The sequence below is a fragment of the Sorex araneus genome, chromosome 10 (genome assembly GCF_027595985.1).
Source record: "Sorex araneus isolate mSorAra2 chromosome 10, mSorAra2.pri, whole genome shotgun sequence".
Lineage (NCBI taxonomy): Eukaryota > Metazoa > Chordata > Mammalia > Eulipotyphla > Soricidae > Sorex > Sorex araneus.
The window spans coordinates 36,111,777-36,139,482 of NC_073311.1; the positions used below are offsets into that span (position 1 = coordinate 36,111,777).

Sequence of the window (27,706 nt, forward strand, 5' to 3'; positions counted from 1 at the left end):
GACCTATTTTTCACTGAATGTTCCCAGATGCTTACTGTCCATTTGGTTCTTCTGCAAACACTCATCAAGTGATTAGTTCAAAGACTAAACTATGATACCAGGGGCCAGAGGATAATACAGGGATTAAGGCACTTGCCTTGTATCCTGCCAGCCCCATTTGAATCCCTGGCAGTGCATGTGGTCTCTTGAGTCCCCCAGGGGTCACTCCTGAGCACAGAGCCAGGAATAGCCCAAATTGGGCCATGGCTTTCAAACCAGTCTTCTAGATTATTCTGTGGGGAGGCAGTATTATAGATCTCAGGTTCCTAGACTGCTGTGGACTGGCAAAATCAGGACATGATTTTGGGGTCTAAAATCTTTTTTTCTGGTCATGGGGTCTAAAATCTGTTTATCTGGTCAAACATGTTTTTCTGGTCAAGCATGGGATCTAAAATCTGTTTTTCTGGTCAAGTTCCCTGATAGCTGGGTTGGAGAATTACAGATGTGAGAATGTTCCATTGCCTTAATGCTGATAAAAAGTGATTTTTATCTTTCTCACTTTATTCTTTGGAGCATCTCTAAGTGGAGTAGGTTTTCAAACACAGAGAAAGCCTTCATCCTGGGCTCAGTGGCATTTGATTCCAAGAACTTGTGGTGAGCTCCTGGGCCACAGACTGTCTTGAGTTTGTTAGGTTGGGCCTGGTGGTGTGGAATTTTTTTAAAGTACCGAAGCTCCTTGTGAACATCCTGGGCATTGCATTCTAGGCACTTCTTGCTTAGTGACTTGTTTTATTCTGAAGCTGTGGCCAATTACAAGCAGAGACAGTGATCCCGGGGAGAGCATGAGATGTAAATGGACTGTAAAATGGCTTTTATCCTACTGATTATCCATGGGAGGCTTGGAACGCAAGGTGGGCCCTGGTCTGTTGGAGGCCTGTGCTGTGCTCTTCGGCTGCCTGATGCGACTGGCCTGCAGGGAGGAGCCACAACGGATGGAAATGCTGCTCAACAGCTGACACCCGCAAGCCCCACTCGCACTCTGTCTGTCACACACACACTCACATACACACTCTCTTCCACACATAAACACACTCTTTCACATGCACACTCTTACACACACACACACACAAACACACACACATTCTCTCTCTCACACACACTCATACACTCACACTCACACACTTTTTCACACACACACTCACATACACTCTTCCACACATACACACACACTCTCACACGCTCACACACAAACTCTCATGCTGTCACACACATTCATACACAGTCACACAGTCTTACCCACTTTCTCTCATACACACACTCACACATACACATTCTCTCTCTCTTTCTCTCTCTCTCTTCCTCCCTCCCTCCTTCCCTCCCTCCCTCCCTCCCTCCCTCCCTCCAAATGAGGCAAAAATATTTACTTTCTTGCGCTTGCAGCTTTGCTTGACGCTGGCGGGACCCTGCTGTAAATGACTTTGTTTTCCCCTTTTGCTCCAGATGTTCTGGTTGTCGACGCGATGTTCTTTGGTTCTTGGAATTTATCAAAACGATTCAACTTCACCAACTGCTCATCAGTACGAGAGTAAGATTTTATTTGAAATTTAAATATTCTCTCATTGGCCTTAATTTATTTCATTGCCCCGCTCCCCTGGCTTCCCGAAGAACTCTTGCGGAACAGAACTTCCCAAAGTGCCTTTTGGAGCGTGGCCTGCTGGGGGAGAGGAGAGCCGTGGAGCGCAAAGCTCAGCTCGCTCAATCGAGCCCTAACAGTGAGGAAGAGGGTGCCGCTGAGATGCCAGCCGCTGTGCTAAGTGCTCCCACTCGCAGGGAAATGCACCCCCTTCCCAGACTGAGGGGTCCCTAATAGTATGGTAGAGGGGTGTGGTGGGCTTTTTCTATTATCAGAATGGTCTGGAGAATTGGGGTCCAAAAGGGGAAGGTGTAATGGCGGGACCCGGTGAAGACAAAGGAAAAGATGAAGTCCTAATGCCAAAACTATGTTCCTTTCGTCTCCTCTGGGTGGCCCTGTGGACTGGGTGCCCTGAGCTAGCGTCACGCCTTCTAAAGCCCTGGAAAGAGAGAAGAAACGGGCTCCTTAGATGCCTGGTTCTGCTGTGGGAAGATGAGGTTGGAGTTCCCATGGAAACAATGGGAAGCTGGCTCATTTGCACTTCCCTAGTTCTTTAAGTGGTGTGACTGACCAGTCGCCACCAGAGCAGCAAATGGGAGTTTCTTCAGGCCCTGCTAGCAGCAACCATTGTTTCTGTGGGGAATAGGAATTCAGACTCAAAGCAAAGCCGAAGCAACCCAGATCATGCTCTACAGCCACCAGAACGACAGCCTCTGGAACCCGTCTTCCCAGCTGGCACTGGGAAATTGAGCCTGTGATCAGTTATTTCTAATGAGAATACTGAATTTTAGAAGATCTACTGCCAGACCTGACACCAAAAGGCATGGGGTCCACAAAAAAACAGGGTTAGAGTAGGAGAGAATTAAAGTTTTCTAGCTTAAAGAAAGGTGCAAAGTGATCAGATCCCTCTGCATCCAGTTTTAAAGGCCAGACTGGCCTCAGGGCCCACCTGTAAGTCCTGAGGAAGCAAATCTCACCCCCCAGCACCCCCGAGGGTGAGCTCTCTTTCTGGGGAATTGATGCTGGTTAGAAAATCCCCGAGTGCCTTCATCACACCCTAGGGGTGAAGGAAGGAGCAAATATGGCAGACCATCCCTGGGCACTTGGGGACCAGCTCTGCACTGAGGCCTCATGTTCTCCTTCCATGGGGAGTGCAGGCCTCCAGGTCAGGCCACCACCTCAAAGGCCCAAGGCTGCATTTCCTGAGAAATAGGTGAGCTGCCAACAGTGCCCCCTCCCCCTAAACCAGTTTCTCTCCCTCTCTTCCATCTCCCTAGACTAGATTTCCAGACTAACCTCTGTTTCTTTATCCTTTCTAAAATATGATAGGTTTATTTAGGGAATATAGGGGAGAGCCCTATAAGTAGAGAGAAATAAACCACTCCCGCCCTTCCCCCACATGCTCGAGTGTCTCAATTTTTCATCTCTGTCATCCTTTCTTTAAGGCGGACTCTCTGAATATGCTTTCAAAACACTGGCATCCCCTTCATTTTGCTCGCCAGGTACCCCTTTTGCAGGTGACTGTGCCTCTTTGAGGCAAAGAGGTGACTGCTCCAGAGTGGGGGCATTGAGTCGTGCAGGTGATGGTGGTGGGGGAATCTCAGTAGGGAAATTCTGCATATAAATAGCAGAAAACCTGAGGGACAGGACAGAAAGAGATTCAGTGGGTTCCTGGTAGCTGACAATGCAGCAGGTAACCCCAGCCTCAGGTCTCCATGGCAACACCCCAGCAGGTGCGATTATGGTTCCCAAGAACAGATGCAGAGTCAGGGCACAGTGGCCTGGCACCCCAGTCTCAGTAGCCTGTCTTCTCTACACCCCCATAATACCCCTCCACCCCCCACCCCATCTCCTAGGTCCTTCCTGCCCCAACCCTGAGAGGCAAGGCTGTTTTTTCCCTCTGAGTGTCGGTGCACAGTGCAGAGGGACAGTGTGGGATTCGTGTGTGTCTCTCCCTGTGTGACACTTACTTTGATTTTCCATGGTGCCAGATGCCCCATCTGTACTGGGACGGGCTGTGCGTGGTGCAAGAGTGCGAGAAAGTGTATTCACCCTTTTACCAACTGTGATTCCTCCGATTATAAGTGGAACCAGGTAAAGTGGCATTTGTAGGGGGAATGGGCGGGGTGTGTCTCATATGGTTTATCAAAAAAGAATAATGTTTCTGACAGTCGATCATGTTTGTGTTAAGCTCTGAATTGCCCGCATGTTTGGACGTTGAGGGGATGTGCTTCCTTTCAGGAGTTCTGTCCAGCTGCTGTGGAGAAGTGGACACCTGCCAGGGGCGCTGGCGGAGTGCGAACTAAGGAGAACAGGAGTAATAGGACCAGTCTTGGCTTAAAGGTAAGTCCCTAGATTTTAATGAAAACCTGGGAAAATCCCCCTTTAAGTGACTTTTATGGCTCCTGCTACTTTAGGTTCCTTTTTAAAATTCCCTTTTTAAAAGTAAAGCTTTCAACCAAAATTCCCCCCCTCTTTTTTTTCACCTTTGGTTTTTTAAGCAGTTTTATTTAATTGGCTCAATGCATCAAAGACTATACTTTCACATAAAAGAAATTAAAACTCTGTAATTATAAAAAATGATGTTCCAGAAGGAGTGAAATTGTAAAGGTGACTTTGTGACTGCCTAATAGAGTGGTCCAGGGAAGAATAACACACAACTCTGAGGAGATGCCAATTTGAACCACATAAAAATGATTGCATTTTATATTTTTTGGTGGGGGTTTGCAGAGGATGCCAGCTCTTTCCTTTTTGGTTTTCTTTATTTTGTAGAGATTATGAAGTCAGTAACTAACAGTGCCAACACAAGAGTTGATTTGTAATACATGTATGTTTCTCTCTGCTTCTCAAAAAAATAATTATTTTTATCATTTTCCATGGAAATGCCTCTTATTTTATTCATAACAAATAACCATGCTCAACTAATAGTCACATTCCAAAAGGAAGGCCATAAGAACATACAGGCAGAATCTAGAGGTGATGTTCCCAGAGTATGTACATGTGGGGTTTTTTCCGTTGGCAACTTTATTGAACATCTACTGTGTAGTGTGGAATAAAAGGGCAAGATGTTGGTACCATTAATTTTAAGGTCTAGCAAGGGCAGACAAATTAAAATGACATTTTTTTCTTAAAGGCTCAGTTTTCTATTTCCTGACTAATCTGTGGCTTTGATTTATCCATTTTCTGTTATATAAGATCAAGCACTGATCTAAGTAAGTAGCATATTTTTAATCACTCCCTAAAAGTTGATAGTAACCAGGTGGATTAAGTAATAAGCAAAGGGGTTGTGAATCAAAATGGATTATGAAGTTAATTAAAGGTATTAGAATGCCTTGATGTGCCCGGATATTCAGACTTTACAGATGTCTTTGAGGTTTTATTAAACAATGGTCTGCATTGCTCTTCTCCTCGGTTGATAAAACGAAGGCATAGCAACCAGAACTTTTTGTTCTGAAAAGTCAAGAAGCAGTGACTTTTTTAAAATGCACTCAACCTCGTACTGCTGTTGTTTCCATTTCAAAAAAATCATGGCAAAATATGGTTTTTACAAAAGTCTCCATCTCCATCTTTACAATGTTTAGGTATTTAGTTCAGTTGTGTTTTCTGATCATTTATATCATTGCACAATCATTATAATCATCCATACGCAGATAGATTTTTCCTGAAACTCTGTCCCCATTTAGTAGCAACACCCCTGTCCTCCTTCCCTCTTCCAGCCTCTGGCAGTTCCCAGTTTGCTCTCCATTCCAAGGAGCTGAACTTTTCTTGATGGTGCAGATGAGGATATGCACATATTTGGGGGACAACGGTGGGGGAGCGGTTGGTGTGGGCCAAACTGGTGCTTTCTATACATCTGATGTTAAACCCTTTATGAACAGTCTGTATATCAGTGTTCACCCCGTCTTACTTCAGCTGCCTTCCAACATTTATCATGAGAAATTTGCTACCAATGTGAGCATAGAAATACCCTCTCAAAACCTGTTTTCAATTATTTTGATTATTTACCCAGAAGTGGGATTGCTGAGTCATGTCATTGTTTCCCTTTTTAATTTTTGGAGGAACCACCAACTTGTTTTTCATGGGTCTCTGCCCTGTCCAGCAACAGTGGACAACTGTTTCTATTTCTCCACATCCTTGCCACTGTTTGTTTTAATTTAATTCATTTTGGTTTGGGGGCCACACGCAGTTGTACTCAGAATTTACTCCTGAGTGTGTTCAGGAATCACTCTGTGGGGCTCAGGGACCATATGTGGTGCTAGGATCATATTGCAGCCAGCTGTGAGCAAGACAAGTGCCCTGCTCTCTGAACTTTCTCTTTGGACCTATTTTAATTTTTTTTGTTTGTTTGATCCACACTGGACTGTGCTTATAGGGCTTACTTCAGGCTCTGAACTCATTGGTCATTCCTATTGGCTTGGGGGATCATATGGGGTACTGGGGATCAAACCCTTGTTAGCAGTATGCAAGACAAACACACTTCACCTGCTGTACTATCTCTCCAGCCCTATTCTTATTTTAAAAAATAGTATCCATCCCAAATGGATCTAAATTGATTTTAGATTTGGCTTTGATTTGCATTCTCCTAATTTGTGATTTGCTACTTGTGCTTCTCAATAGGATGTCCTTTATTTATCACCTTTGAAAAAATTCCTGTTCAAGTCCTTTGCCCATTTTTAAATGAGAATGTCTTTATTTTTATTGTTGTTAGTGGTTTGTATTAGTTCCTTATTGATCCTGGTTGTCAATCTCTTTTCAGATATGTGGTTTGTAAATATTTTCTACCATGTTCATAGATTACTTTTCATTCTGTTGATTATAAAGAATTTTATTGTGTTTTTTTAAAGTAAGGATCACTCATGGTGCTCAGAGGCCACCATCCCATAGTGGTGCTAAGGGCATATGGGACTCAGATCCTAGCATATGCTTTGCATAGAAATAAAATTATCCAGGATTTGTCTTTTGGGAGACTTAGCTATAACTGATCACTTAAACTATCTCTCTGGCTGCAGTGCACAGAAGTTTTTTATTTTGTTCAGGTTCAGTTTATCTATTTTTTAATTTTATGTCTGTGCTTTGAATATCTTGTTTCAGAAATCACAACCAAGTCCAGGTTATGATGAGCACTTTCCATGTTTTCTTCTAAGAGTGTTATAGTTTTAACTCATCCATCTATTTTTTTTTTTTTTTTTTTTTTTTTTTTTTTTTTACTGAATCACCTTGTGGAAAGTTACAAAGCTTTCAGGCTTAAGTCTCAGTTATACAATGATCAAACACCTATCCAGTGCACATGTTCCACCACCAAGAACCCCAGTATACCTCCCATTCCCCACCCCCTGCCTGTGTAGCTGATCATTTTCACTTTACTTTCTCTTTACTTTGATTACATTCAATATTTCAACAAAAAACTCCCTATTATTGTTTGGAGTTTCCCCCCACCAAAATCAGACCTGCTGAAAAGGAAGCATTTGGTAATTTGTTTTGCATTGCTGAGAATGAAGAGACATGAGGTCGCACAGCTGCGATAGCGGCCACGTGGTTTTGGATTTCTGTATTTTAGTATTTTAGTAACTAAGTCCAGGGAAATTTCTGCTAGAAATTGCATCATTGCAAGCTCATACCTCTCTTTAGTGGTCCTTATAAGATGGCGGTCACCACGCCGAACCCCCCACCCTTGAAAGGAAAAGCCGAGAGAGAAAAAACATTCCCCTCCTGGGGCAGCATGGGGCCATGGCTTAGTTCACAGTGTAGAGACATTTCTGCAAGAAGCTGCTGGCGCCAAAAGCAGTTTAGCTGGCCTCCGGGATCATGGTCATTCAGCAGCGGAGAGGCCACACACGTGTGGCCACTCGAGTCACATCTCGGCGGAGAGTGGCGCTAGTAACGCCCCCGTCCCGATTGCTGCAAGCATCCCGTTGCTGCAAGCTCTCATCCATCTATTTTGTTGTTGTTGTTGTTGTTGTTATTGTTGTTCACTTTGACTTAGTTTCCTATAGGCCGTGAGGTCAGGGCCTGCTTCATTCTTTTGTGTATCTTTCCCAGCACCGTTCATTTTAAAGACAGTTTTTTCCACACAGTGTTCCTGGAAACTTGTTGAAAAGTAGTTGAGGGCTGGAGCGATAGTACAGCGGGTAGGGCATTTGTCTTGCACACAGCTGACCTGAGTTCAATCCCCAGCATTCCGTATGAGCACCTGAGCACTGCCAGAAATAATTCCTGAGTGCAAAGTTAGGAGTAAGCCCTGAGCATTGTGGACTGTGACCTAAAATGTCAAAAAAAAAGAGAGAGGAAAGAAAAGAAAAGGAAAAAAGAAAGAGGACAGAAGGGAGGAAGGGAAGGGGAGGGGGAGAGGAAGGGAAGGGAAAGGTTGGATTTGACTGTGAATGCCAGTGTTTGCTTCTTGGCTATCCTATTCTGTTGGCCTAACATTCTGACCTTTGACCCTAACAGTTTTGATTGCTGTAGTTTTGACCTAAGATCTGAAATCAAAATTGAAGGTAAATCCTTCAACTTTGTCCTTCCCTTTAAGATTGTTTTGGTAAGAAAGAGAACTTTTAACTTGAGGTAGTTGTATATCATTGCCTGTCGTGGTAGGAAAAGAACACAGATAGGAGGCTGGAGAGAGAGGACAGTGGGTAGGACACTTGCCTGGTATGTACCCTGGCACCCCATACAGTTCCCTGAGCCTTACCAAGAGTGATCCCTGAATAAAGAGCAGGAGTAACCCCTGAGCACTGCTGTGTGTGTGTCCCCACAACAAAACAAAACATAACCCCCCAAACAAACAAACAGAAGAGAAGGCAGACAGATCTCATGTGTCTTTGTTCTGCTAGAGCCAGCAGTCGGATCTTGCACAATAGCACAGCCAGGATATTGCCAGCTGTAGCAGTTAAGATACAAAACAGCACTATCACCTCAAGGCTCTCTGGTGTTTCCCTTTTAGGGCCACACCCACTTCCTCTCTCTGACCCTTTGCAAACATTGATCTCAATTATAGAGATCCCCACATCTCTAATTGTCTCACTTCAAGAATTTTCTGTAAGTGGAGTCATCCAGCTCTACCCTTGTGGTACTGGCTTTTTAACTGCACCATAATTCTCTAGAAGTTCATCCAAGTTCATTGACATTGGTTTATTTTTATTGCTGAGCAGTGGACCTGGCCTATTCCTTTTATTTTAAAGAAAGAAGGGGCCAGAGTGACAGTATAATGGGTAGGGCACTTGCCTTGCAAGCAGCCAAGCCAAGATTGATCCCTGGCATCCCATGTAGTCTCCTGAGCCTGCCAGTCATGATCCCTGAGCGCAGAGCCAGGAATAAGCCCTAGGAATAGCCAGGTATGGCCCAAAATAAATGGAGGAGGATGAAGGGGGAAGAGAGGGGAGGAAGATGAGAAGCTGGAGCCACGTCATCCTGTATTGTATTTTCATGCATTGTTTTGACCTTTGAAAGTATGTGGTTAAAAGAACTAGGTTCAGGAGGAGGCTGATAAGTAAATAAAACCCAGAACTTTTCTTCAGTTCCTCTGTAGATGTCCTTCCTGAGTTTGGAGGAAGACATTAGATGGTTATGAAATGTTGTTCTTTAAATATCTGACTCAGAACTGCCTCTCAGTCTGGGTTGATAGGGAATGGAGTATTTGTCACCATAGAAGTTTCCCAGGCTCTGTGACACACCACTGTCTCCCATCATTGTGTCATAGATGTTGGCTAAAATGAAGCTCTAAACACTTTGCCTAGCTGAGTAACCCTCAGGAGTCCTCCTTCTAGTTCTTTTCCCACCTAGCATAGGTCCCAGCACTCTGTAGGTGCCAAGAACTGGGACCTGAGATGTGAATGATGCAACACAACCTCTGGGATTCATGATGCTGAGCTTGGCAGATTTTTCCTGGAGGCATGTTACCAACCTCCTAGTGAGTGCCATCACCTGAGCTCCGTGGATTCCAAAGGAGGGGCACAATTGAATTGGTCACATCTCTTGCCATTAGTCTCAAGAGCATTAAACATGAGCATATAAATAATAAATACATGGGGCCGGAGCGATAGCACAGCAGATAGGGCGTTTGCCTTGCACGCGGCTGACCCAGGTTCGATCCCCGGCATCCCATATGGTCCCCCAAGCACTGCCAGGAGTAATTCCTGAGTGCAAAGCCAGGAGTAACCCCTGAGCATCGCTGGGTGTGACCCAAAAAGCAAAAATAAATAAATAAATAAATAAATAAAAATAAAAAATAATAACTACAAGGTAAAAGACATTAAAGCATAAAGCTTACAAATCTCAAGCCCCTCTGTTTCTGGGGCTTTCCTGATTCACTAAATCCAGTGCCTAGCATTAAAAAAACTCCATCAGGGCCTGAAGAATTGCACAGAGAAATAGCACTGCCTTGCAAGCAAATGGTCATGAAGTCAAATCCCAGAGGTCTCACATGTGCCAGGTGCAATCCTAGCATCTCTGTTATTTGAACCTGGCAGCTTTGCTATTGCTGATCCTTGGTGAGCTACACCATAAGCAGGTGTGTATAGCAGCATAGAAGGAGTGCAATCCCCCAGTGAGTACCACAACTATATTAAAAAAAAAGAAGTGTGTGAGTTCCATGCCCAAGAAGTGTGACCTCTGGTGAGCATATGTGTGGGCACTGCAGCGGCCTCCTGATAAGAACCACAACTTAATTTGTGGGCTCAGCTAAGAGTGTGAGCCTCGGCAATGCATGTGCAAGCACCACAGTGGAAGGAGTGCAAACCTCACAGCCAGGCATGGGTTCTGCCCCCAGTCATTGCAACAGTAACACCAAACCACGGCACAGTGGGGCAGGAGAAGGGATACTATAAAATCATAAATTAGTCAGCATGGTTGGCTAAGTCTTGGATGGATGAATAGACCGACAGATAGAGATGGCAGTTCAGCCAACCTCTGAGGTTCAAGAAGCATCCAGTCCTGTGGAGATAAAGAAGTGCACTGTCTATCATGAACAGACACTTAGCGGGGTTCCAGAAAATTCCAGGGCGCCCATTACCAGTGATTCTAAGTAATTCAATTGGGCTGGGATAGAAGGTTGCAAGAAACGAAGGGGACCCAAGGTCTAAGTGACCTCAGAGCCTGCCTGCTTCTCTGCAAGGGCCTTTCTTCTCAGGCCCTGGAGTTTTGACTTGATCATTCCACAGTGCCAACAGTGTGGATTTACTTACTTCCATCTTTATATGGCGCTTATGAGATGGGTTTCTGGTTCAGTCCCAGGGTGGACCTGTTGCCCTCACACTGATTTGCTGTCCTAGACCCCTTTCCCTGTACCCAATCATTTACCAGGAGACCACAATCAGTAAAAGCATCACCCAAAGAGGGACCTGAACTCGGAAACCTGTTTGCCTTGGGATGAATGTTGCTGGCTGCGAAAGCTAGTCTCCTCACAGCTGGCCTGTCCCGACCAATGTTCCTTCCCTTAATGCTAAGTGCCTCCTGGCTCAGAAAAGAGTGGCTGCTTGCTCCCTCCTTTCCTTGCAGAAAGGTTCTGGAAATCTCGGATGCAATATTGTTCTAATCATTGTCGTCACAATAGAGAAGTAACAAACCTTTCAGAACCATCCAATGAGCCCCCGAGGCTTGACTCTCCAATTGTTCCTCCTTTCCCCAGCATTTCCCCTTCACTTTCTCCATCACTTCTGATGTGTCTTTTAGTTTCCCACGGGTGCTCCAAATGGACTCTTTCAGGGCCCTTGCCTTTTAAAGTGAAATGAAGTTGAACATACACTTATCTGAGTTGCTTCCAGAAGCCTCAGCTCTGTGCTGGATGCCATGGGATTCACTTCCAGTTGTTTATTTGTTCATTACAAAATGGGCTTATTGGACACCTACTAGGTGTTAGAGCCACAAGCAAAATGTGATTCTTCATGGAACTTATTTTGCAGAACTCACAATGTTTTGGAGGGAAGTAAGATTCATTTGCATGATTGTTGAGTGTATACAACAGAAAAATATAGAAGGGATGTTAGGATGTTCCTAATTAAGTAGTCATAACTACTCTTTATTTGATCTATGCTATATCCTGAACTGAGAGTGTGCATCCTTTAAGCTCCACATGAATCTGTTTTTCCCTATATTATAGGGTGAAAAATCCTGGTTTGCATATGATAAGAGAGGCAAGTTGGGACTAAGGGCTGGAGAGATAGTACGATGGGTAGGGCACTGGTCTTGCATGCTGCTGACCCAGGTTCCTTCCCCAGCATCACATATGGTTCCCTGAGCCCCACCAAGAATGATCTATGAGTGCAAAGTCAGGAGTAAGTCCTGAGCAGTAATGGATGTCACCTAAAAGTCAACTAAACCAAATAAAATATAAAAATATCCAAGTGACTTGAACCTGGGCAATCTAATGCCCTATTTTATAATTTGAAACACTAGTCAATATTGGCTTCTTTAGAATAATCAATTGGTGGCCCATGTTGCTGATGATCAGATCCATTTTGGATGAGAGGAAGCTCATCTTCACTTCCTCTGGCAAGTGGCTGGCAAGGTCTATCCCATCAGAGTCACAGACATGTGAGGGGGGGGAAGTTTCCCACACTGAGCTGGCCTTGAGGTGGGGGTGGGAGTGGGGGTGAGAGGGTGTTCACATAGAGGACTTGGGAAGCAAAGATGTGGGTTGGGGTGCAGTCAGATGGAGAGACCCAGTCATCCAAGGCTGGTCTTTCAGACCTGGAAAGTGGAAGACACTTGACATGGAGCACTGAGGTTAGAGCAGCAAGACTCATCCAGAGGTGGACACTGGGCAGTGGGATGGATTCAGCGTTCCTTCTGGAATCAGGGGTCCCTTTTCTCCCTGCTCATGGAAACTGGGGGTCTCCTTCAGAAGCCACACCCGGAAGGTTCTATGACCAAGTAACAACTTTGTGGAGTAGGCACAAAAGCCGCCACCAACTTATATGAGCTTAGCTAGAGGGTCCCCAGTGCCACACCTCCTGGGTGGTGCCCTCTCTCCAGCCCTTTCTCAGGGGACATATTCAGCAGTTCCTAGAATCACATGCAAGTTGTATCCCCAGTCCCGAGGGGGTTGCAGTACCAGGGACCCTCCAGCTCCCGTCCACCCACGCACACCTTCCCCATGAAAAAATATAACATTTTCTTGTCCAGAGAGCAAAGAGCATCAGATGATACTTTTTCTGCTTTTTCTCCTACTTAGCTAATTTTTATTTGATGAGATTGTAGTTTGCTATTTTCTTCCCATTTCTCACCTTCTTAAAATACTGTACAATCTCCATGGCTGGTTAACCACTCTCCTGGATTTATACATTTCATTAATATATCACTCCCATCCTTCTTGGTCATTAATAAAGATGTTAAATAATTCTGAACCAAATACTCACCCCTGTCGGGCCCTACAGGATACTTTCCTTTAATTAGTTGTGCTACCTTTCATCTCTCTTATGTCCTTTGGTTTCAGATTTCCAGCTGGTTTTGAATGCCTGTGACTTTTTATCCAGTCTTGTTTGAACTAATTTCATGAGTGAAAATCTAAGAAAGATTTTACTGACTGTTGATTCAGGTCCAGGCCTCAGAGAGCGTTGCCACATTTAGGGGTTTTTTCTTCTTTTTTGTAAAACAGATTGATTAATAGAGTACAATTTGGTCTTAATAAGCTAAGCTTTCCTAATGTCCCTATTTCCAATATTCTTTTCAATCATAGCAGGATTTTCTCCCTTAATGTCATGGTAATTTGAATTATATTGACGTCAGGTTTCACAAAAATTTATTCTTGTCAGTCATAATCCTCTTAGCCCTTTTTTTAAAAGATAATTATTTTATAGTGGTTGTGCTATTTCCAACAATTTATAATAACTTTATTTTTTAAAATAAAAATAATTGGGTAGTCTATAAATACCTTGGATAAGGAATGGGGAATAATTTATCTGTTTATTTTGAGGATTTTGTTGAGCCACACCTGGCTGTGCTCAGGGCTTACTGCTGGCTCTGTGCTCAGGGATCATTCCTGGCAATGCTCTGTGCACCTCATGTGGTTTAAGGGATCTAACCTGGGTAGGCGGTTTGCAGTGCCAGAGCCTCACCCACTATACTATTTCTCCAATCCCTGCTGTCTGATTTAAACTGGTCAATACTCAGAGATAATAGTATTTTGTTTTATTAGTTTTGGGGTCAAACCCAGTGATGCTTGGGGGACCAGGAGATGTTGGGCATAGAATCTCAGTCTCCTATATGCAAAGCATGTATTTTAATCCTTTGAGCTCTTAGTAATATATCAAATCATTTCAAATGGTGAGGCCATTTAAAAATAACTTTCATGTCTTTAAAACATAACTGACAGGAACTAGAATGTTCTGAGGTTAATTGTGGAGTGACGACACAGGACTGTGAGGGCTTCGATACACGGGATTTTAGTTTGACATATGGAAATCCTTACAGGAAGACTGAGCCAAGGATTTCACTGGAGGGCTGTAGGAAACAGTCTCTTTGTATCCAGCTAGATTAATTAACCCCTTCAATCTAACACCTGTGGGGCCCACAGCTTCATGTCAGACTGAATGAACTCTTGATTAAAATGCAAAAATAAATCTAAAATATTGAGTGTGTAGAACGGTTGTGGAGAGATAAGTTATTGCTCTTTTTATATGCTAGGTTAAAAAAATCAGCCAAATAAAAAACCAGAATGTTGCATCTCAAGGAATTGTTGCAGACAAACCTCACAGCCCCCGTTACCCATTTTCCCCCTGTGTACTTTCTCCATTGATTTCTTTATTTTTATTATTTTTTAATTGAATCACCATGAGACACACAGTTTGCAAAGCTGATCATGATGGGGTTTCATACAATGTTCCATCACCCACCAGTGTAATATATCCCACCACCAATGTCCCCAGTATCCCTCCCGACATCCTCGTCCCCTCCAGCCTATCTCTATGACAGGCACTTCTTCTTTCTCTCTGGGACACCATCTTCATTGATTTAATGAGGTGGTCTGGGCAGAGCTTTAGCTCACTCAGTAAGATTAAGGGAGGTTCTGGCAAACAAAGGAGAACTCTTCTGATCTTTGAAAGTGGAAGAAAAGTATCTGCTTTTAGAAGACAGGCCAGGGCTTCGTTCCATCCTAAATTTTTTCAATTTTTTCAATTTTTTTGTTGTTGCTTTTTGGGTAACTCCCAGTGATGCTTAGGGGCTACTCCTGGCTCTGCACTCAGGAATTACTCCTATTGGTGCTTGGGGGACTGTATGAGATGCCAGGGATTGAATTTAGATCTGCCCCGTGCAAGGCAAACGCCCTACCTGCTGTTCTATCACTCCAGCCCCTGCATTCTATCCTAGAGGGCTGATCTAAAGTTTTCTAAATAATACGGTTTCTTAATACAATCTTTTAGAAGCCACAAGACCAGCTCTATTCATGGTGAGGAGAAGAAGCTAATGAGCTAACATGGCATGTCCCCTGGTGGTAATTATAGAGCCATGGAAAGAGCAAAATATAGGTCAGGGAGGTAGCTCGTGTGGTGGAGTCCGTGCCTTCTACCTGCAGTATCTTCAGCTTGATCCCCAGCCCCATGTGGCCCCTCACAGCTCCCACAACATTAGTCAAAAAAATAAGTAAATGGAAAGCAATATATTTATCTTCCCCTAAGTGTCTTTCTCGACATTTTTATCTTCTTCTTCTGAGAGAAGTAGATTTTGCTCTAGCAGACATGGACAGTGTGACTCTAAGTATGTGATGAAGGACTATCAAGAAAGACAAGAAACCTGGGACTCCCAGTGAACTTGATTGTAAACGTGAGTCTGCATTTAGGCTTACCATTTACATAATACAAAAGCAGATTTGTTTTTTCCCTCCCCCACCCCCACAAAACCCAAATAATCAGAGTCTGTCGGCTTTTTAAGAAGACACTAGCCCTTGTTATTCATGCGGTGAGCAGTTTTTTCCTAGGCTGTAAAGAGTTTTGGCTTTGTGAGCATTTCTGTCTTGGTCATTGTTACTCTTCCACTGTCACATGAGACCAGACCAGCCAGTATATATAAATGAATGAGTGTAGGGTGTGGCTGTGTTCCTAAATACTTCATTTCTCAACATTGTATTTGAATTTCATACACATTTTTATGTGGTGAAATAGCACTTTCCTCTTTTTTTTTTTTCTTTTTTGGTCACACCTGGCATTACACAAGGGTTACTCCATTACTCCTGGCTCTGCACTCAGAAATTACTCCTGGCGGTGTTCAGGGACCATATGGGATGCTGGGAATCGAACCCCAGTCGGCCACGTGCAAGGCAAATGCCCTACCCGCTGTGCTATCACACCAGCCTCAGCACTTTCCTTTTGACGTTTTTTAAAGACCATATGGAAACATGTGATCGACTAATTTGGGCTATTACAGGCAAATCATATGTTCAGATCATGTGTCCCCAATACCTAGTACCATCTCCTCGTATGTTGAGGTGTTAAATGAATACTTGTCCTCTTAGCTGTCACCATGTGACAGCAAAGAGTAGGCAATGCAATGCTATGTCCTTGACGATACAATACCCTTGACATTTGTGAAGGATTTGTCTTGGAGTTTTTGCTAATCCCCCCATTCCAGGTACCACTCTTGCAGTTAATTTCCCCCATAAAATGCAGTCAAGTATAACCGAATAATTAAAGTGACCCTTTCCAGGCCCTTTGTGATCCTATAAATACGGGGGTAAATTCCTTTGCTAAGTGATTACAATAAATTCTGCCACCAAAATCAATGTCCTGTCACATTACATCATTGCCAGGCTGACATTGACAATGAATTTTCCTCAATCTACAAAACCAATCCATAGCGATCATGAGTGATGGGGACTGTGCTACCATAGAGCACCTGTGTTTGCTGAGGAGCAGAAGATAAATATCCTTTTCAATGGACAGGCAGCCCTGTGACCCAGCAAGATCATTTTTGTGAGGGTCACATGTACAAAGAAACAGTGAAGCAGATGGTAGGCAGGGTGGCGTATGGTCAAAGCTCTCACAGTGCTTCTGTGGCTCCATCCTAGCCCTGATTCTGTAAGTGGGCACACTTGACAGTTCTGAGTCAAGTTTCTCATGACTATGTGTCTATGGATCTAAGTGTCATTTTCAAATATCCAGAGTGTGAGTGTAAAATGCACTCATGCAACAGGGTCAGCTCTGCTCTACATTGGTCTTATGTCTGTCCTGTTTTGGTCGCCATGTTCTAGAAGAATACAGACTTGCTGGAAATGGTCAGAAGAACCACAAAGTGATGGATGATTGCATCTGTAGAAGAAATGTGAATGAAATTGGAATTTTCTCAGAAAGGAAAAAATGCTTCTCACTATCAAATAGAAATTTTTTAAAAATTTTAATCAGAGTGCCTACATTATATGGGACTCTGGATATCAGGGGGTTTCAAAAAAAGCTTCCTAGACAGAGATCTGGTAAATCTTGTAATGGGATCTGCAAAGTGAAGAGAAAAAATATTTTGCCATGGTGATTTAAGTGCCAGGTGATACCAGATGAGACAAGGAGTTTGGAAGGACTTTTCCCCTGCAATATTATAACTTCTTCACGTAGCCTAGCAAAAACATACAAAAATTGTCAACCTTCTTAGTAGTTAAGTTATCAAAAACAGTGTTCCCAGTGTTGCTGATACTGCCCTCCCACATGGAGGGCCACTGAAATCATCCTGGGTTTGATTAGAGGAGGAGGGAGTGAATTGTTTGTTCTCTTAAAGATGGTAGATTTTTCAGGGGTGGGAGTGGGGGTGGGGTGGGGGGCTGGCTCTGGCTCTGAGTAAATTTTCTCTAACAGGGGGCCTATGATCCAGAATGCCATTTATTCCAGCTTAGTGACGAGTCTGTTTTTGGCAGAGGTCGGTGGACTCCTTGTCTTTCCCTTCTTTTTGTTTCATTGTGTGCCTCCAGAGACTCTAAGACAATGAGCATTTTTGAAACTCTCATGATATCTCACTCTTCAGACAGAATGTCAGACTCTTCCACTCTATTTTCAACTGTCTTGTGAGACAAAGACTAATTGGTTTGACCTCATGCTGTCACATGTTGAGAGACATGAATCTTCAACACTCTTCCTTGAATTCATTGATTTCATTAAACACTGTCTGCTTGTGTTTGCAAAACGTTATAATTTCCCAGTCATTTCTTCGAGCTGCAGCGTATAAACAGAATCTTTTTGTTGTTGTTGTTGGAACAATGCCATTTCTTAGCTTTGATCTTGTGTTTTAATCTTCTTTCTCCAATAGGTCTTCTCCATTAAGTCCATTGAGCCACAGAAAATATCCACGTTAGGAAAAAGTAATGTGATAGTCACTGGAGCAAACTTTACCCAAGCATCTAACATCACAATGATCTTGAAAGGAACCAGTACTTGTGATAAGGATGTGTGAGTTGAAATATTTGCAATAATTTATCCTTGATAATACAGTTCGAAGCTAAAAAATGCCTATGGAATGGCACCGTGATTATAATCGTACGAGTCAACTTATTTCTTTGTGCCAAAATGGGCCAATTAGCCTGAATATTTGATGTGATTTCAACAAATAAAATAATTTAAACACATTTGAAGCTAATTGTGAGAAAATCTGCCTCGTATTAACAACGACGACAATACCTCTGTACACAATACTTTTGGGATATTGTCTCTTTGGGGGTCTTGATTTGTTTTCATTAACAAAATCAAGTGAGAGTGAAAATTAACCACTCAGAAAAAATCTGTTGAGTACCTTGGGATTTGTTGGGAAAATATAGCAACTATTCTGACGTATTACTCAAAACTGAAAAAGGGAGTTTCTGGTGTGTTTTCAGTCTTTGTAGCTTTCTCTTTATAATTTTTTTGGAGCTTAAATAAAAAGTAAAACACACATGAGTCATACAGGAATAAAACACCCCCATACAAATATCTGGTCCTTGTACCACTTAACCAGTCATTTCTATAATTTATTTTCCTCTTAACTCATCTCTTGCAATGAAACTTCATCAGACACCCTTCTATATGTATTATTCCCGAGAAGAGATGTGATAGTAATAACACAATAGATAATTTGAGTTTTCTGCTTGTTAGCTTTTATAAATCTGGGCTAATTTGAGGTAAAAAGATGTTTCCATCTCCGTGAAGTATAATGCTGAGCTAGTTCTCATCATGGAAATGCACTGAAGACAATCTGCCGAAGCATGGTGTTTGGGTTTTTAAGCACTAAAACAGATTTATACCTCATTTTAATCTGCCACACTTATTTACGGAAATTTCTGTTTTAATTCGTTTGCTGCGTCTATCTGTTGTCCCCTTCCCCTCCTCACAAGACATTTGGCACGTCTGTCATTTTGATGGGAAAACCAATCATCAGTGACTCTCCACTGTTCTAGGTCCCAGGATTGTTGCATAGACTTGAGTGTATTTATGTACATAGGCATTTTTTAAATCATGTATTCTGAGTAACTACCATATTACAAGGACCTTTCATTTGGTGTAGTAAAATCCAAGATATCAAACACCTGTGTATTCACTCCATGGCATGCAGCTCCCCTGGAAAAAGAGTTCATGTCTCAAAGAGTTATCCTGCTTCTGACTCTTGATGCGCTCATTCCAATTCTGAGCGTGTCTTGAGATACTGCAGTTATTAAATTAGATGACTGAGACCTTTCTGCGCGTAGCATTTCAGTAACCACATCTGTGTGCTGAGCTCAGGTTCACGAGCAGCAAACATCAGAGCCCAGTTAATCCTATATCTGAGCTCATGCCATAATTCCCAATGACTTTTTAATATGCTATATTTAAAATGCCCAATTAAAGCATATTTTTTTCTGAAGAGAAAATACAAAAATAGGAGCGGAATGACCCACATTTCCACCTCCTCCCACAATTCATAAACAAGTTTGAATTTTAATCATCAGCCATTTTATGATGAACTTCTTAGAGCTTTGCTTGGAATAGGATGTCTTTGAGAAAGCAAATCTGAGCATCAGTGGATGATGTTGGGTTTTTTTTTTTTCAGTGTTGGCTTTGAGTTTGCCTTTTCCTAAGACCCTGTTATTACTGCCTGCAGGATATGGGCATTCAAGCTAGTGAGCCTGCACACATCTTCCAAGTAGTAATGATGCTGTTCCTGTGGAGAATCATTTCATGATTGAGAATGGATTCTTATGAGTTGAGCAATGCTCAGATACAACCTAGTGCTGTAGAGACACATTGGAAGCTGAGACCCAGAGGAAGCTATAGGTTATGAAGGAGAAAACTTTGCTTTGACTCCCACAGGGGAGACTCTCTCTCTCTCTCTCTCTCTCTCTCTCTCTCTCTCTCTCTCTCTCTGACACACACACACATTTCTAGTCTGGAAACACTGTGGGAGGCACCATGGCATCCTGAGTGATTCCAAGTCCCGATGCACTCTGGACCAGAATTTTATCGTGGGCTTTCAGAAAAGATGAGTATCCATCTTTGCCTACAAGGCTTCTGTCCCTCCAAGTGCTGGAGGAGAGAGACTTCTTTTTTTTTTTTTTGCCTAACAGTGGTGCTCAGAACTTACTCCTGACTCAGTGCTCAGGGGACCATGTGTGGTGCTAGGGATTGAACCCAGCTTGACCATATGTAGGGCAAGTGCCTTAACCCCTACCCTTGGTCTCTGTTCCCCCCTCACTTATTTTATAACTGAAAATGGGAGCCCTTTGATTCCCTTCACCCATAACCCCCTTCCCTGGTGATTAAATTAATTAAACCTATCATAGACCTGATAACCTCTCTCTCACGAGTGCCTTTGACACATAAGAGCAGTGCCGTTATCATACACAACAGTATTAACAGTGGTTCCTTAGTATTCCTGTCCATGCTCTGCTTTCCAGTATGGATTTTTGTTTATTTGTTTATTTTATGGGGGCTGAGTATCCAACCAGGTCCTGAGCCACACGCATCCCCCAGAACTATCCCTCTTTCTTTCCCCACTTCTAAGGGAAATGCAAATGAAAAAAAATATAATTCCTCCCCACGCAACACACAAAAGAGGAACCTAACCCCAGGTCATAACCAAATTGGGTCAGTGGTCTCGGATCCGTGTGCATGGGCCTGCAGCTGTTCTGCTAGTTCCTGAATTGTAGTTCAAGTTCATAGGCTAGCAGTTTGGGTAACCACCTGTGCTGAGCGTCCGTGTCACTGACGAATTTCTTTCCACCTTCTTCTAGGATCCGGGTTAGCCATGTGCTAAATGATACCCATATGAAATTCTCCCTTCCGTCAAGCCGAAAAGAAATGAAGGATGTGTGCATCCAGTTCGACGGCGGGAACTGCTCGTCCGTGGGGCACTTGTCTTACATTGCTCTGCCACACTGTTCCCATATATTTCCTGCTACCACCTGGGTCAGGTACTTCTACATTCTTATTTTTCTCCCATTGAGTTAGCAGCATCCTTGGCATACAGTTCATGGGCTTCAGGGAAATGAAGATAGAAATACCACACCCAAATTCCTCTTAGGGTTTATTCCTGTAAAAAACAAAACAAAGCAAAAAACCCCAAAGCTTACCTGACAAGGTAAGGAATCATGATGTGCCTGTCACTTCATTCTGTTTTATTCTTTGCCACGGCAGCCAGGACACTTACAGCCCAGTGGTTGTTCATTGCAGTACCCGTTCTTTGCCTCAGTTTTGTTGTGAAAGCATAGCCCTCTTCATTATTTCTCACTCCCATCTGTGAAGACTTCTTTCCTGCTCCTCCCCTTCTTCCCTCCCCTCCCATTTTCTCTCCTCTTCTCCCCTTTTCTCTCCTCTTCTCCCCTTTTCTCTCTTCCCCTCCTTACCTCTCCTTCTTCTTCTCCTCTCCCCACCCCTGCTTTTCCCTCCTATCCACTTTCCTGTTCTCCCCTCTTTATTTCCTCTCCTTTCTCTCCCCTCCCCTCCCCTCCCCTCCCCTCCCCTCCCCTCCCCTCCCCTCCCCTCCCCTCCCCTCCCCTCCCCTCCTCTCCTCTCCTCTCCTCTCCTCTCCTCTCCTCCCCTCTCCTCTCCTCTTTCCTTGTCTCCTCTCTCTACTCCTCTACTCCAGTCCTCTCTCTTCCCTCCCCCCTCATTTTGGGCCACACCCAGCAACGCTTCCAGCTTGGTGCTCAGGGGTCATATCTGGCATCCTTTGGGAATTCATAAGTGGTATTGGATATCAAACCAAGTCAGATATGTACAAGACAAGTGCTCTATTTCTCCAGCCCCGTATTTCTTAAAACTTAAAATATAAAATTCTATGGGGAGTTTTTCATGCTTTGAGAAAATATTAGGAACTCTCCAAATGAAAAAGCTGTATATATATTTCAAAGTTCATCCCTATGTAATATAGAGGAATGCCCAAATAAACTCTTCCAGATGACTCCAATATATGAAAAGAAAAAAATTTTCCCCCTACTTGAAATTAAATCCACATTCAGAGTTTGGAATATAACTCTAAAGATGTTTTCTTAACACAGGCAAATTTTCATAATACTGAGTCAATAAAAAAAAACCTATTTTTGAAAGAGAAAGAAAATTACTTGTAATATTCATATTTTAAGATTGAGAGGTATCCTTTTTAGTATGGGAGAGTTACCATATTATAGCATGTTAGACGGGATGACAAAAACCGATTTCTTCTGCGGCCCTCTCCTTGGCTTACAGATGCTGTCTTTCACCTGTGTTTTCCCCTTACCTTCCTTCTGCCTTTGTGTGGGGCCTAATCTCTTCCTAAAGCAGCTGCCATTGGTTGATGACCCTTTCTAATGTTCTCTAGCTTTAAAGATCCTGTCTCATGGGCTCTAGTGATAGTACCATGGGTGGGATGTTTGCCCTGCATGGGGCGGACCCAAGTTCAGTCTCCAATACTTCATATGGTCCCCTGGGTCCACCAGGAGTAATCCCCGAGTGCAGAGCCAGCAATAAGCCCTGAGCATTGCTGGTGTTTCCCCCAAACTTAAAATAAATGAATGAATAAAAAATGGTCCTGATTCAAGACACAGTCACATTCTGAGAGACCAGCACTTACGACTCCAGCACCTTAATTTAAGAGTGTGGGGTGATCCAGTTCAGCCCCTGAGCACAGCATGGAGGAAAGGGACATTTAAAAGCCAAGGTTCTAGAATGGCAGATGTCCCTTTTTAAAAAAAATTTTATTGAATCGCTGTGAGATCATTACAAGCTTTCATGTCTGGGTTACAATCACACAATGATCAAGCACCCATCCCTCCACCAGTGCACATTCCCCACCACCAAAATCCCCAGTATATCCCCCCTTTCCCACTCTCCCCCTGCTGCCATGGCAGGCAATATTTCCCATACTCTCTCTCTACTTTTGGGCATTATGGCTTGCAACACAGACACTGAGAGGCCATCATGTTTGGTCCATTATCTACTTTCGGCATACATCTCCCGTCCCGAGTGATTCCTCCAGCCATCATTTTCTTAGTGATCCCTTCTCTATTCCCTCTGCCTTCTCACCTCCACTCATGAAGCAGACTTCCAGCTATGGGGCATTCCTCCTGGTCCTTGTATCTGCTGTCCTTGGGCGTCAGCCTCATGTTATGTTTTTCTAAATGTGCCTATTGCTGGCACTCAGACATCACGTTCCAACCAGGCCCCTTCTACAGATGGGGAAACGGACTTCCCAGGCTCACAGGCAGTCTGCCCTTGAGTGCCGTGCTTTGAATCAACCACAGTGGTCAGTTTTGCTATCAAATCAAAGGCTTTAGGGGACAGGGGAAGTACCTCAAGTGTGTGACTTGAGTTCAGCCCCAAGCACTGCGTGTCTTTCCCCTCCCTGACCCTTAGTACCACTGAGTGTTGTTCCTATAAAATAAAATTTCAAAAGCATTTCAAAAAAATTTCAAAAGCTTTTTAACATCCTGTTTGACGTGTTGCCTCTGAGCGCCCATGTCTTTGCTGCGCCTGGGGCACAGTGCCCTGAGTAAGCCTGGCCAACCACAGAGTACATTGGGTTTGCTTTTCTCGTCTTGGCAACAGGCAAGCCAAGGGACAAGTCGGCTTGTCCTTCCCACTCAGGGCTAAAGGGTTCCACGTCTTCCCTCTTCTTTCTCCAAATTGGCCCCTTGGAGCCACTTCCTCAATTTATGCTCAGGGGCTTGCCCAGATAGTGGTGCTGACACTCCCAGGATCTTATCCCCAGGATGAGTTATCCAGAGACTCCCGTGGACAGACTCCAAGGGAAGCAGAGCTATGGACAGCTGTTTCTTTCGCCTCTGATGACTGCTTGGCACAGATGTACCCAGACGTCGAGGAGAGGAGAGCACCTTTGGCTTGGTCTGAGAGACAGAGAAGCTAGCTATGATTTAGATGGCTTACAAGCTGGGATTTGTACGTTTAATGTCATTTACCACTTATCCTGTCCAAAGTGTTCCCTTGCTCCCTAAATAAAGTATAATTGGTAGGTAGGCTGGGAATTTGATTTGGAAAATTGTTAGATTGAAGCATCTTCATATAGATTAAATAGCAATCAAACAAAATTCTGTTTGGTGGAACCTTTTCAAGGTACTGCTGATGATTTGATTATATGTGGCAATGACACAACAAAACTCAAAAGTCTGTGAAAGAATTTGGGCATGTTCCTAGGATTTAAAAGGAGATCTAACCTGAATTTTTTAATTGATGTTACCTTGAAAGGGATGAATTTGTAGCCAGTATCATTAAAAGTCTTCTAAAATTGTCAGGCATTTGAAATTAAAATGTGTTCATTTGCTATCAAACATCACTGAGCTTAATATTAAAGATGAATAAATTAGTACTTTGTTTGCAGATGCAAAATGCCTGGGTGTTGACTATGAAATTCCTACTGTTGCTTTTTTTTTTCCCCCTTGCAGTGGTGGTCAGAATATAACCATCGTGGGCAGAAATTTTGATGTAATTGACAACCTAATCATTTCTCACGAGTTGAAAGGAAACATAAATGTAAGTCTTCTACCACTCGGTACTAATAGTTATTTCCAAGGATGCTTTGTTTTCATCACACTGTGTTGGGAGGTGTCTTTCACCTCTGCGCCTTGATAGGAGAGACTTGTACCTGTTGCATCTGAGGCACCAGCTGGGCTGTGGCAGAGATAAGCAGTAGCTGAGTCTGTACAGTGGGGCTCAGAGGAAAGAGCTTGGTCTGATAGGGTTGGCTGCTTCCTCCGGAGTGATCTGCGATAAGAACTTTAGAGAAACAGTGTCTGTGACTGCGTGTGAAAATGCCTTGCAAGTAGTTAGGGCTGTGGCAAAAAGAGCTTCCTTGTGAAGGGTAAATGCAAGGGGGTTCCCATTGCAGGCCGAGTTCTGACTTGGGTGAGAGTTGCTTCGCCCAGGTGAAATGATTTGCTCAGGACCCTTTTCCTGTCATGCGCTTCTCTTGGCAGTGTCTGTCCAGCCCGGCTGATGCCTTTCAGCCGCTCTCCCCTGCCATTGTGTTTTCATCTCTCCACCACACACTCACACAAGTCTGATCCCTGCCCCTCATCTAGACCAACACACGTCACCCTGGGTCTCATCCTTCCCTTGGAAGCTCCTAGATGCTTCTAGATGGTGCTCCATCCTGGGAGCAAGTGGAGAAATGGTGGTTGTCAAGTGTGGGTTGAGGCTTTCAAGTGGACGTCTAAACCCTTTTCCTGTTTCTCCCTTCCCTGTTGCAAGATGTGAGAGTAGCGGCCTCGTGGGGTGCAGGATAGTCACTGCCTTCTGAAGACCCTGCCCCTTCCCAGGACCTCGGACTGGGGGAGCAGTGAGGGAATTTCAGGGGCAGAAGAAGGTTCCTTATAAGCCCATGGTGGGTTGAGTATCAGTGCCTCAGTCCGTGCTGAACAGGTGGCTCCTGGGTGGGCTAGAGACGTGGCTGTAGAACCACATGGGACCAGAAGCATGCCAGCCCAAATTCTGCAGGTGCTGGGGAGCCATCAAAGGTCATTGTGCAGGTAGTGACATGAGCACAGGGACACCGTATGGCTCTGACATGGGTGCATAGGATAATCCAGAGAGTAGTAGCTGAAAACATTCCCGTCATCAGTGAGAACACTCGTGCAGAGATGTGGGTGTCTGTGGCATTAGTAGGTTGTGGGGCTGAGGAGCACCGGTGCTGAGTGCAGGGGAGTTGCCAGAGCTGGCATAGGCTGGAGGTCTTTGTCGCACTGTCATTACTCGAAGGATGGGAACAGCATCTTAGGCGTGAGAGCCAAGCAACAGAGTGCCCCGATGGACTCTTGCAGAAAAGCTTCTCTCATTTATTTTTTTTTTAAATCCTTCTCTTCCTCCACCCTCTCTTGTTGGTGGCAATGTTGCTGCTGCAGTGACAGGGGCTCACACACACACAGACCAGGCAGTGGTGCTGGCACATTCAGTGCTGGTGCTTGCGAGGGAGGCTACCTTAGTTTGTGGTTCACTGGAGGTTGCACCCCTTAGGCTGAGGGGCTGGCAGGCGCGCTCACCAGGATCACACCCCCTTAGCTGTGGGGTTCACACCCATCTCGGTTGCAGAGCTTACTGGAGTCGCCGACACACCTGTGCCCACCAGAGTACTCCCTTCTGGGCTGTGGTGCTCATGAATCTTTTCCGTTGAGTTGCTCGGGAGTGGAGCTGAGGTGGCTGGCAGTGCTGGGATCACAGACAACAGGGCTGTCAGACACAGATAGCAGGGTTGCGTGGATTGTGCCCATGTGGGACAACCAAGGATCAAACCCATAAGCAGCCACTTGGAAGGTTAGGTTTCTCTGCCACGCAGCAATCCTGCCGGACACTTGAATGGCTTTATTTTAAGGAGTTAAAGAAAATAAGCTTGCCAGTTGAAGGTGGTTGGAAGTTGCTTAGAAACTAGAGGAAAAGAGCATTTCAGAATGTGGGAGCTGGTCACTCTGTGGAAATTTAGAGAGCCGAGGAAAATGAGGTCAGCATGACCCCGTCACTGGTAATCTTTCTTAAAGGCATTTTCAGCAAAAAGCCCGCCGGTGGGGTTCCAGCTGCCCAGAAGGCAGAGGCAGGGGTTTAGTGATTTCATCATCTCACCAGAATATGAGTGAGAAACTAAGGGCTGGAGTGCTCAAAGGGGTCCCCGGAAAGGTTTTTCTCCAAATCCCAGCCCTTTGCATTACATTTTTCTCCACTCGTTGCTTCTTGCCCACCCTCTTTTTTACTCCCCAACATGAGAAAGTAAATTTTTTTTAAATAAAAAAAGAGATAGAAAGTTTCCCCTATCTGGCAGATTTCACCGTAAGAGTCTTAGTTGCTCTTTTTGTTTTTGACTTTGGGGCCATACCTGGCTGTTCAGGGCTTACTCCTAGCTCTGTGCTCAGGGATCATTCCTGGCAGATGATCATTCCTGGGGCTCAGGGAACCATATGGAGTGCTGGGGACTGAACCCAGGTGGACTGTTTTCAGGGCAAGCACCCTGCCCACGGCAGTATTTCTTTGGTCCTTGGTGGTTTTTCTCATACCCATTCCTCAGGGCCCGGAGAATAAGCTCGGCGCCAGAGCTCCAGCTTTGCACAAAGCCCTGGGTTAATTGCCAGCACCCCTGACTCCAGAAATTTGTCAACCTTCCATTTTTCACCAGCTTTCTCGCCTGTCCCCAGCACCTGAGAATGACATTGCGGTTCCTTGTGATAGGCCGGGGAGGCTGTATCCCGTCTCTCACTCTTTCAAAGTAGAGGCTGTTGTCCCTTCCATTTCCTTTTCCTCCTCCTTTCCATGAGGTCTGCACTGCTCCTGGCTCCCGTGAGGAGTGATTTCTGCTGAAACAGTTTCCACCAGCAGCACACAGGTCAGCAGCCTCATCACCCATCCAGTAATTTTTTGGGACCCAGCTAGTGGGGGTGAAGACTACCTGGGACCACTGGTACCATCTTGCCTTTTCTCTGGCCCTGATTTTCAAACACAGACCCACATGCCAGTACCAATCTGCAGAAATCCTCAGTGGATCTACACAAAAAGCTCTTGCACTCAGCTGACTCTGGTTTCCAGGTACCAGTGGGCAGGTATGAACGCCAAAAGGCTGAGAACCACAGCTCAGCCCCCAGCTTCTTCAGCTGCGGTTGTGATTCTCTCCCCAAGAGTAATATGGCTCTCTCTCCAATAGCAATGGGGCTCTCTCCCCCCGTAGTTAAATATGGGAGAGTGGGGTTGGATCATGAAAAATTGGGCC

The 27,706-nt window shown here is 44.3% G+C and overlaps 1 protein-coding gene across 2 annotated transcripts in view; it reads left to right on the plus strand.

The window, feature by feature from the left end:
* The window catches only part of PLXNC1 (plexin C1), a 172,224-nt gene that overhangs the window by 79,609 nt on the left and 64,909 nt on the right, over positions 1 to 27,706 (plus strand). For both annotated transcript variants that reach the window (XM_004602834.2, XM_055118386.1), the window contains exons 7-12: positions 1,480 to 1,564; positions 3,604 to 3,706; positions 3,854 to 3,955; positions 17,831 to 17,970; positions 20,760 to 20,939; positions 24,405 to 24,492. In XM_004602834.2, coding sequence (XP_004602891.2) covers positions 1,480 to 1,564; positions 3,604 to 3,706; positions 3,854 to 3,955; positions 17,831 to 17,970; positions 20,760 to 20,939; positions 24,405 to 24,492 — 698 coding nt within the window. The remainder of the gene's footprint in view (positions 1 to 1,479; positions 1,565 to 3,603; positions 3,707 to 3,853; positions 3,956 to 17,830; positions 17,971 to 20,759; positions 20,940 to 24,404; positions 24,493 to 27,706) is intronic.